Raw genomic sequence first — 20103 nt, forward strand, 5'->3', positions numbered from 1 at the left:
CAAATATTAGACCAACCGATATGACAATTTAAAAAGTAGTATTACATTAGTTGGTTTAATATTTTGATCAATAATTTTAGTATACTTGTCGTTATTGTTTGACATAAATACAAAAGAGAGTAATGATATGTGTACTAAAATTATGCATTAAAACATTACACCAACCAACTAACATCGCAGTTTTATTTTACCAATAACATTTATTTATGTACTATTTTAAAATTAGTTTGAAGTCATTTTGTATAAAATTTTAGTGAATAATTTTTGAGTGGACATGTCATTATTTAATACAAAATAGAGCGAATTTAGCATCAGAAAAAGCAGAAAAATAATAAGGACAAAGTCAAAATTTGATTGGCTTGAGCTTTGGTATAGTTGCGTATAGAACAAGAAGTGAACAATGGACAAGCACTGTCCACGTAGCGCGCCATGAAGCCATGACTCTTTTCCTTCATTTCCGTACGTTGACAGTTCCCCATGCCTCTTCTTCTTCCTTTGTCCATCTTCTGAAGCTTTCATCGTCTCCTTTCAATTTACAATATCACATTGCAAACCGTTTGTTCCTCGAGAAAGTTTCAGAATCCACAATGGGTATTGCAACCTCCCAAGCTTTGGCTGCTTTCTTCTTTTCCTATCTTTTCTATTCTTTACTCTCTCCTCCATCTACTCTTCATTTTGGATGTTGGTTTTTGTTCTCCCTTTCCCCCTTTTATTTATTTATATATTTTTTAGATTCTTCATCTAAAGATAAGTAGCAATAGTATTTTCATTAATGGTTTTTTTTTTTTAATTTTGATTAAAGGTAAAGAAGCTGAAATTGATCGAATGACAGAAGTCTGCACCAAGGAGACATGTGATTTCATCTCAAGAAAGCGCTTATCTGATGATATAATCCCTCACATACTGAATCTGTATGTCTAATCTCTCTCTTTTCCACACACACATCAGATATGTTCCTGTTTTTGGATCATCTATAGCGTTTGAAGAATCATATCTATTATGTAGGATGATTAATGAACACTTCTAGTAAAGGAACCACTTGGATCAACTCATTCTGATTATGCATTTTTTTTTTACAATTATTTGTGTCTTTGTCAATCTTCTCGATAAGTTAAATTATAATCATAATCATTTAAGATTTGTTGTTATGTGCACAATGAACTTAATTGAGCTGGTGATGGATGAGACCACTGGACAATAAGCCCAAGTTGAGATTGATAATCATTATTTTTGTAGAGGGATTTCAAAAAATTAAGAAGAAATTAATGGCTATCACATACTATTTCAGGAGGAAAGAAACGCTAATGATACTCTAGGTGAAAGATACTAATCCATGAAGAAAAGAATCATAAAGGGAAATGATTTTGAGAGGATTGAGAAGGGATACAAAATTATAATTTCCCCATTTCAATAATGAGTAATGCTAGGCACACACTGATGTGACATGTGTTTTAACCACATATGAAAAATTGCAGACAATTTTCATGATTATGTGAGACTTTCTTTACAACTTGTATCATAAACGTGTAAAAGAATTACCAATTGTTTTCTTCCCATTATGGTCTACTACGAGTAAGTAAATATGGTCCAAAATTCTTTATTTCTTGAGCTCCTCGTTTCTTTGTAATGGATCTTATGCCAGAGTAAGAAAAAAAAGAAAGTTTTATGGTTTAGGAGTAAGCAGATTATTTATAACAATGGAAGTAGAAAGCCTGAGCACAAGTCAAATTCCTAGAAGAACAGTAGGAAATGTAAATGGAATATGCTGATCTATTGCTAGACGTTAATGCATTTGTGGTGCTTTTGGGAGAATTAGTCCATTTGATTGTATAGTTGAATATAGGTGAGTTATCATGTTTAAGATGGCAATTAAACCAAATAAAAACTCTCACTAGTTTCTGTAAAGTTTTAAGGAAAAAATTGATTTTAAATGTTTCAGATATGCTTCCAAAGCAACGCCACAAGACTTCGAAATCTATGCCCCAAATGCTTCATTTGAGGACCCACTTATGTGTGCTCATGGGTATGTAATGTTATTATCAAATATTTGCTACATATATATAGAAACCAATCGTCTTTTGGATTGTACTTTCTTATGGAAAAATGATGTTCGAACTAGTCTTACATTAAGTTATTTTAAAAAAATATTGTTCTACTTTAAAAGAAGTATAGACATAATTTTGAATGAGAAAGCATGCTTTGTTTGTTTCATCCAAGTATTTCTGAAAAATGAGACTGTATAGTTGGTATATACTCCTTGCATTATTTTGAACTAGTCTAAGAAGCATGTTCTGAGATAAAGTGAGAGCATGGTTATTAAATCATTTTGAAGAGTTCTTTAAGCCTCGTAAATGCACTCACTAAAATTTTGAATATTTGCTTTGGTAGTTCTGCTGGAACCTTGACTTGAAAACACAAAATAGGGTGCTTCTTTCTGAAATGTAGACTTGTAAATAATCATGCATTACATTTTAGGTAAATTCTGATTGCTAACATTATGTTATTTGATGAAAAACACTTGATTTTAATAAATTAACATAATCTGTCCTCATTAAATATCTCTTAGGGGTCAGAAGTGCTATCTAAGCTGTTTCCTCGTGTTGCAGGCATTTTTGTAGTTTCTAAGAACATGTTACTTAGAATATCTCTCATGTAGTCATTAGTAGAAATACATTGATTGTTTCCTTCTGTTACCAATGATTGTTATATCTTTTTGACATCATTAATTTTGTGAGTCTGACATTTGTCATATAGTTCCTTACAAGATTTCTTATACTGTTTTTGCAGAGTGAAGCAAATCAAGTCAGCATTTTATTCACTTTCCAAGGTTTTACTCACGTGTTGAATTGATGATAAACAGTGAAATCATAATTGGAAACCCACCTTTCCTTATATGTCAATCTGATTAAAGCAATTTTTTTGCTTTTTACTTGTTCCAGCACCCACAAAAACCCGTAGTTTTACCATGGAATAACTTTTATTTACAACGATAAATATTACAATGAATATGAATTCTGCTGGCAGTATCAGCTATATTTGCAATAATAGCAATTGCATCTATTAGACTAGTTAAGTTCAGTATGTGTACACATGTCAGAGATACCCACCAGTTTCATTTGGTGTCATGGCTATTATCAAAGAAATGCTTTGATGAATCTCCTGACTTTTGGCTTATAAATCATTAAAGCAATAGCTGGATGATGGAGAATATGACAAATAGAGTTTAGATTATTGAAACAACATCGTGAACATGATAATGAAATAATAATAAGTCAAGGACATGAGGTTTTTATCTCTTCTAAGCCAGAATATTCATGATAAGCATCCAATTCTGTTCACTTATGTTAGAAGAAAGAAAATTTAAATGATGCGGTATTGTGTACTAAATGGACTGCTTAGTTGTTAGTTGCAGTCTCTTATTATGTTGTGTTCGGTTATTGGTTTTTGCTGAGGTAGCTGAGTTAAATGGGTGATATATTAGTAGCCAGTTAGAAGGGAAAGACAGGTAGTTCTTTTTTTTTGGATAAGTCAGTTTGAATTTGGGAAGAGGGAGGCCTGCGAAACTAATCTGTAATTTTCTAGGGTTCAATCTCAAGATTTGCCACATTTCATTGATGAATTGGAGCTGTTTGGTACCATTTTTATTATCTAGACTTGTCTATATTTCAAGAAACTGTAGGTGAGAAGAGTTCTATTTGTCATTGCTGCTAACTTTTATTTGAACTCATCCATAACTTCGGTCAAATTAATAGATTAGATGCTCAGTTAAATATTACAAATACATATTGATCACCCTTGAATGGTATACGTTTTGATCAGACAGAGCAATCATCATACTTTAAGTACACACCCCATGTTTTGTAAATTTCAGCGTTCTTTTAATTTTTTGTTAATGCTGTTGTCATTAAGTGTTTTCATTCATTTTACCTTCATCCTTATTTGTATGGACTTTTCAGGTCTTTGGCGAATCCAAAATTGTGGATTACAGTGTGAAAGAAAGTTTGACTTCACCCCAAAATGGAGAGGTTTGCATTACATTTGTAACAACATTAAATTTTGTTTCATTAATTTAGAGATGTTGATTTCTTGGGTTGAAATTTACCTTTTGATTTCAATTTGTGTAATGAATCTAGATATCAATTGATAACAAGCAACAGTATAAATTTTTGGGGAGAAACATAGATATGATATCCCTCATCAAATTAAATGTCGTGGAAGGAAAAGTTGTTCGCCATGAAGACTGGTAAGCTCTCAGCTGAATTCTACTGAGCTTTTACTGAATAAAAAAATATACTAAATCATACACAGTATATCTTGTTTCCTTTAATAAAATACTAAACACTGGCTAAACCTTTAACCCCACTAGCTTCCTTTTAAACAAGATAATGTACCAGAGCACTTACTTGATAATGGATTGTTTTGGTAACTTAATTAGTACCGCCTGAAAATTCTGTCCTGCTCTGTTTGACACCATAGATGTTATTTTTCTACGTCCTTGAGTGTGAATGTATTATAACCAGTGGCCGGGATTTGAATTTATCACATCGTGATACAGTATCAAAGTACTATGTGCACCTATATAACTTAGTTAAACCTGCATTATGGTATTGAAATTGGTCAGACTGCCGAGCTTAAGCTGTGTGCCAGTTTGGTTTGTTTTAAGATACTTGTGTATGTGGACCATGGTATGAGAGTGACAAGACATGCTTTATTCCAAGTATGATTATATCCAGTGTTAAGTCATATTATAAATTGCTAATTGAGTTGTTAAGCATATATTCTATCAACTTTTGGAAATATTACATAGAACTTTGTCAATAATATTTTTATCTAGAATTATGTTTGCCAGCTTATTGAAGTATAATATGATTCTACTGTAGGTGGGACAAGAAGCCTCTTTGGAACAGAGAATCCGTTAAGCTGCCACTTGTTGGTCGATTTATCGAAATTACTCGTAGAGGTTCTATGTTAGCAACTCATGCAATGATGGGGTTTGGGAAGGATCCAACCATGTAAAGTCACTTGAGTAAGATAAGATTCAAACTCTACCCTTTGCTCATTCAAAAGAAACATAAGCAATTTATGGTTGAGACCCTAAAGTTTCCATTTTCTGCTAAGGTTGTGCTTGTGGTTTGGGAACTAGACCAGCTGTTTCATGAATTAAACATTAGTTAATTAGGAATCTCATGAACTAGAATATGTAAGTAGTATATAGCATCCACAAATAGTTTTGATGCTTTAATTCAAACTAGTACACACCAGAGAAAAATGTCTTTAGAGATCCTAAAACTATTTTCACTTTCATACCATCTTTATATTTCTCTTTAGTCCTTTATTCCCCTTTTAAATTTGAAGCTAAAATGTAGTTCATGATTATAACTTGAAAGGTGTATTACGATAGCATTTTTATGATATAAATTTGGTGAATGTGTATGCCTTAAATTTATGAAAATGAAGTAAACTTCTTTTAGTTCTGGGAGTTTGGTTTAAGTCAGTCAATGACTCGGTGCACCGTGCACATGGCAGAATCTTTCACTCCCTCTAAAACTGCTTTAAAGTAAAGAAAATGACCAAACAATGATTGAAAGCAACATCATAACATGTAAATCAAAAATCTCATCACATTCTCCTCAACTTTGTGCCATCTTCTTCTTTTTGACTGGTCATCTATAACACAATACCTTTGCCTTTAAACTTAACAACCCACCAAGGATAGACTACCCTCTCTCTCTCTCTCTCTCTCTCCCCTTCTCTCTCCAATAATTTATTAATGCTTGTGATCCTTCAACTTTGTGAGAGAATAACATATGAATCTCATGATCATTAATAGCCAAAAAGTTAGAGAGTGAGGATAATTACATATTATTTCAATTATAGAATGATAATGCATATATGGTTTTGGGGATCCGAGCTAGAATTTCCCTTACTTTCATGCACTATTTTCTTTGTAACATAAAAGAAGAGCTTTTAAAAGATGATGCCCTTGTGGTAAACAGCCGTTACCTGCTCTCTCTCTCTCTCTCTCTCTCTCTCTCTCTCTGTTTCCTTCTTTCCACAAAGACTGCAAAAGCTTAACCTGTGGAAACTTTGTCTGCTTGCTATCTTTTGATAAAAGCCACAGCTTCTCTCTTTCTCTCTCTTTCTCTCTATGAAAAGTTTGAGGTGTGGAGTTTAGTAGTTTTTGGATGAGACAGAGTTGTAATTAAATAGAAAAGATGCACTGCCCTTAAAAAGTTTGATTATATATGTATTGATTATGATTTGAATACTTTTATAGCATTAATGAACCCTAAAAAGAATACAAGAAGAGAGGGGGCCATATACTTTTTTATATGTGTCTCTTTTACATTTACTTTTTCTCAATTGTAATCATTTCTAGATCATATTTCTAAGATCATATGTCGATGACGGCTAGACCCCATATCTTCTTTGTAATCAAACAACCTTTAGAGCCCATTTGGTATGTGTACTTCAATTATAGGTGGTTCAAGAAAAATAATGTATACATATACATATATATATATTTTATATTTACCAATAGCAAAAACTACAAGAAGAATGTTTTAGTGTCATATCCCTTTCGTTGCATCTTGTTGTATAGCAATGGCCCCTCTTGTTTCAAATCATAACAAGTGGAAAGCCAAAGGTATGAGCTAATTAATGTAAAAAAAAAGAAGAAGATAATTATGTATTCAATCAATGAAGAAACAAATTCACTTTATTTGTTGTCATGTTTTGATGGCATAGCCAATCATTTTCATAATTTAGATGACCACTACAAAACTCAGAAGTGATTAGTCCTTCTACGATATATGGTTAATTTTATATATGTAAAAAAATGTTGTTTTAATTAAATTTGCCTCGAGACATTCACTAAAGTTATATTTTGGTGTGGTTTGACATCATTAAGGTAAATATTTAATAATGCTTTTCTCATTATCGATTCAGATATTCTAACAAAAAGTTTAATCTTCCGAATAAATATATATTGTTGTATAAAACAAATCCTAGGTAGCACTTTGGTTGGTAACTAATTAATTAGCTGAAGACATAATTAAATCTTATAGCAAATAAACAATCTCCAAAAACTAAAAAGAGTTCAAAAAGGTGATTACATTTCAAACTCGATGTATTACAAATACGACCTCAAAACTCGTCTTAAATTTCATTTCTAAATTTAATAGTAAAAAAAAAATCACCAAAACACATGTGTATATTATAATTACAGCCATATAGGTCTGAAAGTCTGCGCAGAGCTATACATATTATATACAACAAGCTTTTCAAATGGAAGTTCATACAATACAATAGGTCCAATTATTTTTAGTTATATCATTATACTTTTTAAGAGAATTAATTAAACACACAACAACAACAACAACTACAAAGCTTCATTTAAATCTTCAATCACACGGATAATATATACCTATGATATAGCTTATTATTATAATTATTAGCTTTTAAATGAAAAACTCTATCTATAATCATTTAGTGGATAATAATGGGAACGAAGCTCGAGGTGTTGTCTTTATGTGACGATGGCTATACCAATTTCTATCCTATATTGCATTACAAAAAAGAGAGACAATATGATTGAGTATGTTTCTGGGAGCCATTCCCATTACTACTCTTTCTATTAAATTTAATAAATCTCTATTTATTTTACAATTTTTTATTAGTCTAAATAAAGGAAACAATACTTTTGAGTCTATGACATGATTAATTCTTAGCCTTGTATAGTTGAGATATTATTAATAAACAATATGAATGAAACCATCATGGTTATTATTATTGGGTTCCTATTTTATTACCTATATTGCATTACATGGTTTATCGTTGTATTTATATATATGTATATTGAACTAGAAATGAGCAAGACTTTGACTAATTAAGTTAGGTAAAGCATCTTGGTGGTATCATATATATTCAAAAGCTTCAGATCAAATCTTCACTGAGATTAATTAGAATAATATTAAAGAGATATTGATTTTGTAAGGCTCAATTAATAAATAAATATCATGCAATTTGTAAATTAATAATACTATTATAATGCATGTTACGATTGGTTAGCTAGAAAATTCTTTTAGGTCAATTACTCTCCTGGAACTTAGCTAAGAAATTACGTATTAATAAGCTATGGACCAGAAAAATACTTTTTTTCAATTATTTAGAGATAAACATAGTATTTCTTTTAACATTTATTATCGTTCATTTTTTAATCAGAAATTAAAACGAATTGTGAATATTATTCTCAATATGTTTGGTAAACTATACCAAGAAAATTCTATATTGGCCCGATCAGAACTATATGTTTACCCCTATAATAAGTGTTTGTGTATATATATAAATATAAATAATATATATGAAAAGTTAGTTTGGAGGTTTCTTTTGTTAAAGTAGAACAGTGAGATAGGGTATAAAGTAGAAAAAGGCTTTGGCTGGTTTAGGTAGAGCCGTACATCTAAGAACTCATCATAATGCTAGCGCTATCCACCCATTACACATTATATTGATGAGAATGTTATATTGGCTCCAGCTTAGATCAGATAGGAACCTAAACAACTGCTAGCATATGCCTTAGATGGATTGATTACTGTTCATGCCACTCTACATATGTATATAATATATGCAAATTCTTTGGTGTACCCCTATGGTGTTTTTGGCCCGTAAAATATTTTTGGTGAATTTTTTTATGATTGTGTATATTGTAGTTATTTAGAGCATCTTGTAAATTTTCAGAAAATTCTGAATAATTTACAGTACCAAAAATAAGGTTCAAACATATTACCTTCCACGCGCATAAAAAAAAATTAGTCACTCGTGCAATAATCTATTTTAAATCTAGTTTTCGACACTGTAAATTATTTATAATTTTTTAAAAATTTACAAAATATTCTAAATAATTACAATATATACTGTCATAAAAAAAAAATTGGCTCAAAATACTGCCGAGTAAAAAACACCAGGTAATGCACCACTGTAACTCTTTTGGGATGCATCCAAAAATTACCCTATAATATATATATATATATATACATACATGTTTGTAATCATGTACCTATATATTTAAAACAATATTATATATATGTATATATATATCTGCCCTCACTACGTATAGAGACGAAAGTATGTGAATATACTTTTATAGCAAATTAAATATTACAGCATATTGTTAATAATTATATAATTAGATTATAATACATGGGATCTTATGTAAAAAGCTTTGTGTACAACTTCTTAATTATTATATTAATGTATATGATAATCTATAGCGATTATTTAGTTCTGAATGTAACATATCCTATTTTATTTTCAAAATAAGAAATAAATTTAGGACTAAACTATTATATACTCAATTCAATCATGGGAAGTAGTTCTTATAATGATATGCTAAGCAATATAATAAGACTTAACAATTGATGGAGTAATTGTAAGTGCCATCCATGTGAAAAGTTAAATATTCTCCATTTTTTTCCAATTAATTATACCTTCTTTCTGACTTGATGTCATTCATATAAATATATATATATATATATAAATATATAACAATCTATTTGTTGTCATATAATTATTATTAGGTTTGTGCAAGCTGGTTCTAAGAAATATAGACTAAAAAAAATACTCACTTTAGTCACAAATATTGTGACAAGAGTTGAAGAATTCGTGATTTTATATTGTTAATTAATGATTTTTTTTTTTTTTGGAATTTAATCATTTGGTATCTTATATTTTTGCAAAGTATTATTTTAGTATTCTCTGTTTTCAATAATACTCACATAGTACTCTGTATTTTAAAAGTATACATATTTGATACCTTAGACTCAGATTTGATAGATAAAATTTTGTCAATATGATCAAACTGTCATCAGTTATATGTAATTAAGTAATTAAATTTAAATTTGGAACTTACATTATTGATAACAGTTTGATTAAATTAGTAAAATTTTATTAATTAAATTTGAGTTTAAGGTACCAAATATATATTATTTTAAAATACAAAGTACCATATGAACATTATTGAAAACAGAGGGTACCAAAATGATACTTTGCAAAAATATAAGGTACCAAATGATTAACTACTTTTTTTTTTTTTTTTTTGTGAAAAAAACATTTGTTGCTATTAAATATGTTTTAGTTGCAATATATCTTCCTTTCAAAAAAAGAAAAAGAAAAAGAAAAAGAAAAAAGAAGTTACAATATATATATATATATATATATATTAAAACATATTAAAATATGCGACCACATATATATTGATTATGATGTGTGATGAAATATTATACTGAAATGACAATATTAATATATGGTCAAAATAGTATGTGAAAATAATGTAACTATTGGTATGCAAGGAAAAAGGAAAAAGGAAAAAGCAAAATAATTATTATGTCGTTAAAGTGAGCAGAGTATACTTGGGAGTGACTTCAGAGGATTCCAATGGCTTCTATACTCTATTATTTAAAATATATATTATTAAAATTCTATTTTTTTTTAATTTTTATATACACCATATATTAAATGATTTTATTTTAGCTTTTAATAATTATATATTTTTTTAGTCTTTTTTATTCCTTTCAAATATGAAATAACGAGGAGAGAAAGAAAGATTGGAGAGGAGATATATTTTAGTAAAAAAAAAATTGAAAGAATAAATAATTATTTATAAATGTAGAGAAGACACTAAAATTATATATAAAAAAATGTAAAATTAAAATGGGATGAAGTGCCCTTTTGAATTGTTTTTTCCTTTATATATATATATTTTAAAAAAGATCTATTATACAGTTGTAAGTACCACCGACTAAAGATATATGACATATAACAAATTTTGTGTATAACAAAAAAAAAAAAAATTGCAAACCACAAATTTATTTTTGGGCCGTTTAGTACGAGGAGGTCACAATTTTCATATTACTAGGAAAGTTGAAGAGGATAATCTGATAGTCTGGAAACTTACATCATTGTGTTTGGTTGTGCACTGTAATCTTATCTATGATTTATGCGTATATCACTTTCTGTATTTGGTTGTGCATATGAATCTGTTAAGTTTTCATATTTTCATAAAATTAATATAATAATATATTTCATCAAAATAATTTATAAATAATTTTAGTTATGAAATATTTTTTAACAAAATTAAAAAAAATACATCTATTAAATATTAGAATCAAGTATAATTTTTAAAATTACAAAAATACTCTTATTTTATTTTTAATAATATTTCATTTGTTATTTTAAACTAAAGTAATGATATAAAGGATTTACAAATCATTTTCTTTAAATAAACAAATATTATTTATCATTTTATAGTTTGATATATGTATATTTGTTGTTATATTATAAGCTTCAAAAATAAAATAAGTTATTAACTAAAAAAATATTGGTTTAAGATTTAAAAATAATAATAATAATAATAATTTTGAAGTGTTTCACATTCATGGGTATCTGAAAACTACTTGTCAGATGTGTTTCACTTGAACCTAGAATCAGGAAAAGTTAAAACTCCTAGAGTACAGATTCTCAGGTTATAAAAACTTAAACCCAATACCAAACATGAGAAAGTGTTCAGATTCTCATTCCCGTGTCTAGATTTCTGCATACCAAACGACCCCCTAATGTTATGCCGAAGACATCATTATCATAGAGGTTATATATGTAAGAAAATTGTAAACAACTGTTGTTTTTTATTGTTATAAATGATATTATATATATAACTGTCTAAGTTTTTTCATATAAAAGTGAGGTAGTAGTGTTTACTTAAAATTATTTACGATTAAAACTAAAGATATTTGCAGTAAAAATATTCAATGTTTACATAATGTAACATTTAGATACTCAAACTTATTTTTTTGACGGTAAAAATACACAAAATTGCTAAAACGTTGCAGTTTTACTACCCAAATAGTTAAAAAAAATACAAATGTATTTAAAGTTGTAAAAAATCATTACAATTATATGAAATAGAAAAAAAATAGTCTAAATTAATTATAAAATTAAAGAATAATTTTATTTAATGAAAATAGTAAATAAATATTTTTTTTATTATAATAAAGTTTTTTAATAAATTTGTTTCTCTTTTAATAGTTTTTTAATTAGAGATATTTGCGACGAAAAAACCTAAGTTTTTCAATTTATAACACTTAAATACCTGAGTCATTTTTTTTGCGGCTAAAGTACATTCCGTTAACATTTCTTGGCATCCGTAGGTATCTGGCCTTAAGTACCAGGTAAGTGCCTACGTGGCACTTCTTGATTGGTCTAAGTGGAATTTCTATTTTTTAATTAAAAAATTCATTGAAATATTTAAAAATTAAATAAAAATCTAATAAAAAAATAAAAAATGATTTAAAATTCATATTTTAACTAAATTAAAATTAAATATCATTGATTAAAATCCCTAAAACTAAAAATCTAATTAAAAATAAAACAAAAATCTAATAAATAGATAATTAAAACATTATCAAAATTAAAATAAATTTAAAACAATTAAGAGCCAAAAAAGGAATTGTTTCTAGATTTACAAACCTAAGCTTGTTCATATTCACAAACCTAGATTTACAAGATTCAAGCTAACCCAAACTCAAGAACAATTACAAAGTCTGTATTCCCAAATCATAAAAAAAATTAACATTTCAATCGAACCACATAATCAAAACAAATTTCAAAATTCATAAAAATATACAAACAACTTAGATATCAGATTCTTCAAATGAACAAAATCAATTTTAGAATCAAAACTAATCTTAAAATCTGTACAAATCAATGCATTTATTTTATCATCATCAAACCATTGTTCTAATTATCTTCAACACTATCAACATCATTATTCATATAAAATCCCAAAACCATTTTTCATCTTCTTCAACAATTATTGGTACCATTTCACATACACAGAAAAAAAAAAAACTCCATGAACAAGTTGAGATCACTGCAGCTCTTCCCTTCCTGTTGCTTGCGAGCCTAGTCGCCCAATGTTCCCAGTCCATGAACCAACACCGATTACTCCAAGCACACTCAAATCTCGTTGAAAACCCAAATTCTATTGACTACCTAGAACACCTGATCCCATTGAACACCCAAATCACGTCGAACACCTTAGCTCCATGTAGATTTGTCATCACCAGCTCCAAATCCATATAGATTTGTCTTCTCTAGCCCCAACTTTGACTAGAAAAGCACCAACCCTACCAACTCTGACCATCGATCTAAGAAGCCCCGAACTCGACAGTACTATTGCCAAGATCTGAGAAGCTTGCAAGCCTTCGTCTCCGTCACACCATAACTCCACCTCGTTGCACTGCGAGTCACCCCAAAACTCCGGTGGTGGTGGACCTGAGAAGAAGAAGAAAAGGGAAATGAAGAGAACAAGCTTCGATTTTTCATTTTTTAAGTTCTTTTAGTTTTAGATTTTATTAGTTATTAACAAGATTTTTGTTTAATTTTTTATTAGATTTTTAGTTTTAGGGATTTTAATTAATAATATTTAATTTTAATTTATATATAAAAAATTAATTTCAAATAATTTTTAATTAGACTTTTAATGATTTTTATTTAATTTTTAAATATATAAATGGATTTTTTTAATTAAAAATATCCACTCAGACCAATCAGAAAGTGCCACATAGGCACTTACCTAGTACTTAACGGTCAGGTACCTACGGATGCCAAAAAATGTTGACGGAAGGTACTTTAGCCACAAAAAAAAACTTATGTATTTTCACTACAAATATCCCTTCTAGTTATTGGTTTTTTTTTTAACTATTTTCAATCAAAAATATTTTTTTCATTAAAAATACTATTTTTTTTATTTTAGAATTTATTTAAGTTATTTTTTATATATTTTTATAACTTAAAATACATTTATATTAATATTTTTTTAACTACTTGGCAATAAAAGTACAACTTTTTAGCAACTTTGAATATTTTTGCTACCTACAAAAAAAAAAATAGTATTTAAATGCTACATTTTAACAATTTTAGTATTTTTTCTGTAAAAGAAATTTTTTAATATTTAAATGTTACTTTAAATATTTTTGTCCCAGATATCCTAAAATTAAATACAAATCATTGTTAGTAATTAGTGTGTGCAATTTAGTTGTGTATCAATCAGTACTCTATAATTAAATGCATTAAAAAACAGTATTGAGAAGTCACTTCAAAAAGAAAAAAGAAACAGTATTGAGAAGAAAACTATAAGAAGTTATATTTGATAGTGGAAGTAAGTTATATTTAAATTGAATGCACAATATGATTTCTAATGTCTTTCTCTGTTTACAATTGATGGCATTATTATTATTATTTATTCTATTGACCAAAAGTTTCCACAAAAAATATATTTTTAGATTGTAATATCAACATCTCCAATGAATAGTATATAATTTGTTCTAAATTATGTGCCAATGATATATTCGGTTTATTTTTTGTATTTGTACTTTAATGCACTAGTTGTAAACTAGCTAAAAAATTCAATATAAGTAATAATATTTATTGAAAATATACAAAAGATAATTAATTTTTTTTATTAAAAGATAAATTAAAATTTTATATTAATAAGGGGCAAAGAAGTAATTTAAAAAATGTGATATTATTGTGAGCCAAATTTGACTCATGTTATATTTAGTGTCAAATTTGATACAATTTTTAGTATGTGCCAAATTTGGCCTATATTTTAGACCATTATTGAAATTCAATTTTATAAAAATGAGCTAAAAATTACTATACACTACTTTTATTGCACTACATTTAAAGCCCTAGTGTTACTAATAATTTAGTAAAAAGCAAATGTTGGGATGAGAATGTTGTCCTTAAATTCTCTGATTATATAAATATATAATTATATATTAAACAGTAAGGGAATGTTTTCCTCATTTTAATAATTCTTTTGTTTGAGAAAAAAAATGGTTTCTTTTAGGTTGGGGAAGGTATATTTAAGCTAGCTTCAAATTGACCAAGCTTTCTAAAATCGAAGTAGAACCGGACTTTTCTCTTTATCCCACTTTTTTCACTTTTCACTTTTCTTTTTTCTGTTCAACACTTTTTTTTTTTTAATTCAAAATTTCAAATTTTACTTTGTAACCACCTTATACCTTTTCCTTTTCTCCTTGGATCGGGAAGCATTTAATTACTTTATATTTATTTGTTATCACTTTATTATGCCATGAAAAAATGGTATTTATTACATCAGTACATTATTATTATTATTGACATTGGTCAGTGAAAAAGAAAAGTTGAATTTATTAGGTTATGATAGGTTATGAAATTGGTCTTTTATCAAAAAAAAAAAAAAAAGAGAGATCGAGAAGAGAGAATATATTATTGAAAGAAAGTGAACTACATTATAATTATGATCAGGTGCTTTCAAACTTAGGATTGATATTTATTGTTATATAAATTTCTTATAGAGTAACATGATCAGGTACTTTGAAATTCCTTCAGCAACATTTATTAATGTATCGTATAAATATAAATATATATTATATAAATATGGTTATATTTATGTTAACATATATGGAATCACTTTCATGATTATAAAGTTAAAATGTCTTTATGGTCTAAAGATAGATGCTTGTCTTTGTATCTACTCGATCTTCTTTAAGCTCTTTTATCAACTCGGCTACTTCTCTTTTTAAAGAAGAGAATGTTAGATTTTAATTAAAACAAACGAATCAAACAGAAAGTGCCAAATATATCTACTTCCAGTTCATAAAAGTAATTATATTATGCTATATATAGCTTCTTATTGTTTTTTCCTCAATAAATAACTTTATAAATTTTTTTTTCTTTTTCTTTTATTTTTAAGAAGAAAGTTATAAAGTTGAATTTCCTTTGCACAACTCTTACGTTTTGAATCGTACTTATTGCAACTTGTTTTTGTTTTTTGTTTTATTTATCATAAGATATATATTTATTTATGAGACGACGAAAAATGAATAACTCATTATGTATAGAAGTACGATATAATTTGCCATGAGTGTTGCCATGAGTGTTACATAACAGAATCATCTTTCTTCATTTTGAAAGAGAAGAAGAGAAATTTGAGTTTTTATGCTTAATGAAAGTAAAAAAAAAATACTAGGTATTTAAATCATTTAAAAAAAATACTAATTCTTTTGACAATACTCAAAATACATTTTTCATAATTTTTCCCATCTATTTCATCTTCTCTCTTCCTCAACCCATTCCTCTCAATTCTCTCTAGAAAAAAATCTACAGGCAAGGTAAAAATATAATAGAAATCAATGTAACGACAAATATTCTTCACTTAGGACACTAAAATACTACATTTCAAATAGATTTGGGCATGATTTTTTAGTTTTTTTTTGCGATTTTTTTCAGATCTGAAACTTTAAAATCTGCAGAAAATCAAAGTAGTTCGATGGTGCTCGATGCCAGCTCGATGGGGCCTTTAAAATCAAGATTTTCATGAAAAAATCGATGTTGCTCGATGGTGGTTCGATGGAGGTTCGATGGTGTTCGATGCAATTATTGCAAGATATGTAATTTTTCACTCGGGTGTCCGTTTGTGGTGATTTTTTTTTATTTTGAGTATTTTTTCAAGATCTACACGTATGAGATGTGTATATACATATTTGGGAAATGTAAATCTTGAAATAAATACAAAATGCAAAATGCAAAACATACCTCATGTTCAATATATGTTTTGGTATGTTTTTAAGTTATAAACTTTGAAAATGTGTATGTGAATATCTAAAACGAGTAGATCTCAAAAAAAATACCCAAAATAAAAAAAATCATTCCAAACGAACACCCGAGTAAAAAATTATGTCTCTTACAAGAATTACATCGAAAAAAAATTCATCCCAAACGGACATCTGAGTGAAAAATTATGTCTCTTACAAGAATTGCATCGAATCACCATCGAGCAACCATCGAGCAATGTCGATTTTTTCATGAAAATCTTGATTTTGAAGGTCCCATCGAGGTACCATCGAGCAACCATCGAGTTGAGCATGATTTTTGAGTTATTTTTCAAATTTTAAACTCTGAAATTTATAGAAAATTGATTTTGCTCGATTGTTGCTCGATACCACCTCGATTGGGCCTTCAAAATCAAGATTTTCATGAAAAAATCGACGTTGCTCGATGGTGGTTCGATATAATTCTTGTAAGAGACATAATTTTTCACTCAGGTATCCATTTGGGGTGATTTTTTTTATTTTGGGTATTTTTTTGAGATCTACACGTTTTAGATGTACATATATATTTTCAAGTTTAGAACTTGAAAAAATACCAAAACATATCTTGTACATGAGGTATGTTTTGCATTTGTCATTTTTTTCAAGATTTACATTTCCCAAATGTGTATATACATATCTCATACGTGTAGATCTTGAAAAAATACCAAAAATAAAAAAACAAATCATCCCAAACGGACACCCGAGTTTTGGGTATTTTGGGTATTTTTTTGAGATCTACACGTTTTAGATGTTCACATATATATTTTCAAGTTTAGAACTTGAAAAAATACCAAAACATATCTTGAACATGAGGTATGTTTTGCATTTGTCATTTTTTCAAGATTTACATTTCCCAAATGTGTATATACATATCTCATACGTGTAGATCTTGAAAAAATACTCAAAATAAAAAAACAAATCATCCCAAACGGACACTCGAGTGAAAAATTACGTATCTTGCAAGAATCACATCAAACATCATCGAACCACAATTGAGCAACATTGATTTTTTCATGAAAATCTTGATTTTGAAGGCCCCATCGAGCTGACATCGAGCACCATCCAACCACGTCGATTTTCTGCAAATTTCAAAGTTTCATATCTGAAAAAAAAAACCCAAAATCATGCCCAGATTTATTCGAAATGCAGTATTTTAGTGCCTTAAGTAAAGAATATTTGTTATTACTTTGAGTTCTCTTATATTTTACCTTACCAATGAATTTTTTTTTCTAAAGAGAGAGTTGAGAGGAATGAATTGAGGGAGAGAGATGGAAGAGAAAAGAGGAAGTGGATGGAAAGAATTATAAGAGTGGTATTTTGAGTATTGTTAAAAGATTTAACATTTTTTTTTAATAATTAAAAGACTCATTTTTTTTTATTTAGGACACTTCGTTAAGTGTAAAAACTCAAATTTCCCTTTTGAAATGTCTTTTTTCTTCTTCATTAAATATACATTTAAACAAAAATAAAAAAAATGTTTTATTATTAAAATAAATTGTTTACTACAACAACAGTACAATACACATTTTTTTTTGACAAACAATACACACAATTTTCCTATATTAATTAATATATTCTCCAAGAAATAAAACAACACAAGTTATACCACTACTATATATATCTCTCAACTAAGTGAAAATTCACTATCAATTAGAAGATTATATAATATGTGTGTGTGTGGATATCACATCACTAGTTAAGTTCTTCAACCTGTGAACCCGAAAGACCTTCTTCGTCGTATTATTAAAATCTTTCGTGTGATAACATAATTAAGCTCAGATATATATATATATATATATAAAATATAAAACAAACAAAATATCGATTTAGATTCTTATATATGTGTTACAGGAAAAACAAGATGAAAAGTATTTTATGGGAATAAAAAAACCTCATATGAAATGAACATTGGAAATCAAAAAATAATTACGAAATCCTATCGAACAGAGAAAGAAGATATAATAAAAAGAAGATAAAGTTTTCATGAAAAGAGTAGGAGGAGACTACGTATATAGACTTTTTCCCTGCTTATTTATATATATTCTAAGAGGCCATATAGCTTAGTGAAAAAATTGTCAGATTTCCAATTACATCCTTTTTTATATATGCATTTTATTTTCACACTAACTCTATTGATTTTTGTTCATTGTTCTACTTTAATATGATATATATGTATATATTACTTCAATTGTTTTTGTTATTATTACTTCAAAAAAAAATTCCTTTATTATTATTATTATTGAATATATGTGATATTAACATAGACGACCAATTCGTTCTAACATTAATTTTACTTATAATATATACTACTTCAATTCTTTTTTATTATTAGTACTTCAAAAATAAAATCCTTTATTATTATTATTATTATTGAATATATATATACGATATTAACATAGTTGACCCAATTATCTCTAACATTCTCCATAATTTTCAAACTTATATTTTCTTTTTAACTTACTGATTTTAGTGTGCGCTTATATTTATGTAATAGTCTATTTTAAAATGACGTGACTTAATAAATAAATTAACTTAATTTATTAACGGGCTTAATATTGTAAGTATGCTTACATTTTCTTTATATATTTCTTAATTGCTTTATTTATTTATTCAACTATTATTAACTAGAATGAAACCAAAATCATCTTCTTTTGTTTTTCATTTTTTTGTCTTTGAGAAATAGGTAAGGTATTTGCCCCTAAAATAATTTAAAAAATTAAATATATATAGTATTATAAATTTAAAATGTACTAATTTTAAAAGAAATGTATAAAACTTAATTAATTACAAATATTAGACAAAAATGAAAAAATAGTAAGTAATTAGAAAAATATATTAAAAAAGAATAAAGAAGAAGAAGGGAATATGTTGTTTTTATTTGTAACAATTTAGTTTTTTCTTTTGTTTTTTTTAACTTAAATGTATTTAAAATGAATTTTAAATAATTTTAGCCTTTTATTGAATTTTTTAATAACTAATAAAAAAATATATTTGTAAATTTTTATAATTAAAGAGATACAATTTAATAATTATCAAAATTTAAAGACAAAAATATTAATTATTTTATACAAATCTTAATAAAAAGAATGATAATATCGATAATTATGGAAAAAAATTAAACCTACCGTATATTTTATATTTTATGCACAAAAAGGATCAAAATTACGTACTGAAACTAATATCCCATTATTATTATTATTAATTTAAGACAAAAGTTAGTTGTAAATATTTCAAGAAATTAATAATGACACTTTTGTAAGCGCATGCGCATTTCAACGTTTGGAAAAAGGTGTGAGTACGCTGTTGATATCAATAAAATCGTCTGAATAGGTAGGCGCCTGCAACATATTTTTAACATATATAGCATTTACACTTTTTGGAGTAAATAAATAATATGGAATGAATATAT

The 20103-nt window shown here is 27.5% G+C and overlaps 1 protein-coding gene across 2 annotated transcripts; it reads left to right on the forward strand.

Annotated features, from left to right (window-relative positions):
- Positions 1 to 349: 349 nt before the first annotated feature.
- On the forward strand, positions 350 to 5442 carry LOC133797730 (uncharacterized). Of its 2 annotated transcripts, none has more exons than XM_062235747.1 (7): positions 350 to 681; positions 803 to 911; positions 1940 to 2023; positions 2788 to 2827; positions 3957 to 4025; positions 4134 to 4243; positions 4881 to 5442. In XM_062235747.1, the coding sequence occupies exons 1-7, from the start codon at positions 438 to 440 to the stop codon at positions 5014 to 5016; spliced, it is 792 nt and encodes a 263-aa protein (XP_062091731.1). In that variant the 5' UTR covers positions 350 to 437; the 3' UTR covers positions 5017 to 5442. The 2 variants fall into 2 exon arrangements, with proteins under 2 accessions (XP_062091731.1, XP_062091732.1); XM_062235748.1 differs by having other exon boundaries at positions 358 to 591.
- Positions 5443 to 20103: the final 14661 nt, after the last annotated feature.

The sequence above is a fragment of the Humulus lupulus genome, chromosome 8 (genome assembly GCF_963169125.1).
Source record: "Humulus lupulus chromosome 8, drHumLupu1.1, whole genome shotgun sequence".
Lineage (NCBI taxonomy): Eukaryota > Viridiplantae > Streptophyta > Magnoliopsida > Rosales > Cannabaceae > Humulus > Humulus lupulus.

Excerpts from the sequence above, each read along its gene's own strand:
- LOC133797730 (XM_062235747.1), top strand. The coding sequence starts at position 438 with ATGACTCTTTTCCTTCATTTCCGTACGTTGACAGTTCCCCATGCCTCT. Across the intron at positions 912-1,939 it reads ATCCCTCACATACTGAATCT|ATATGCTTCCAAAGCAACGC; the intron begins GTATGTCTAATC and ends TAAATGTTTCAG. Across the intron at positions 2,024-2,787 it reads CCACTTATGTGTGCTCATGG|AGTGAAGCAAATCAAGTCAG; the intron begins GTATGTAATGTT and ends CTGTTTTTGCAG.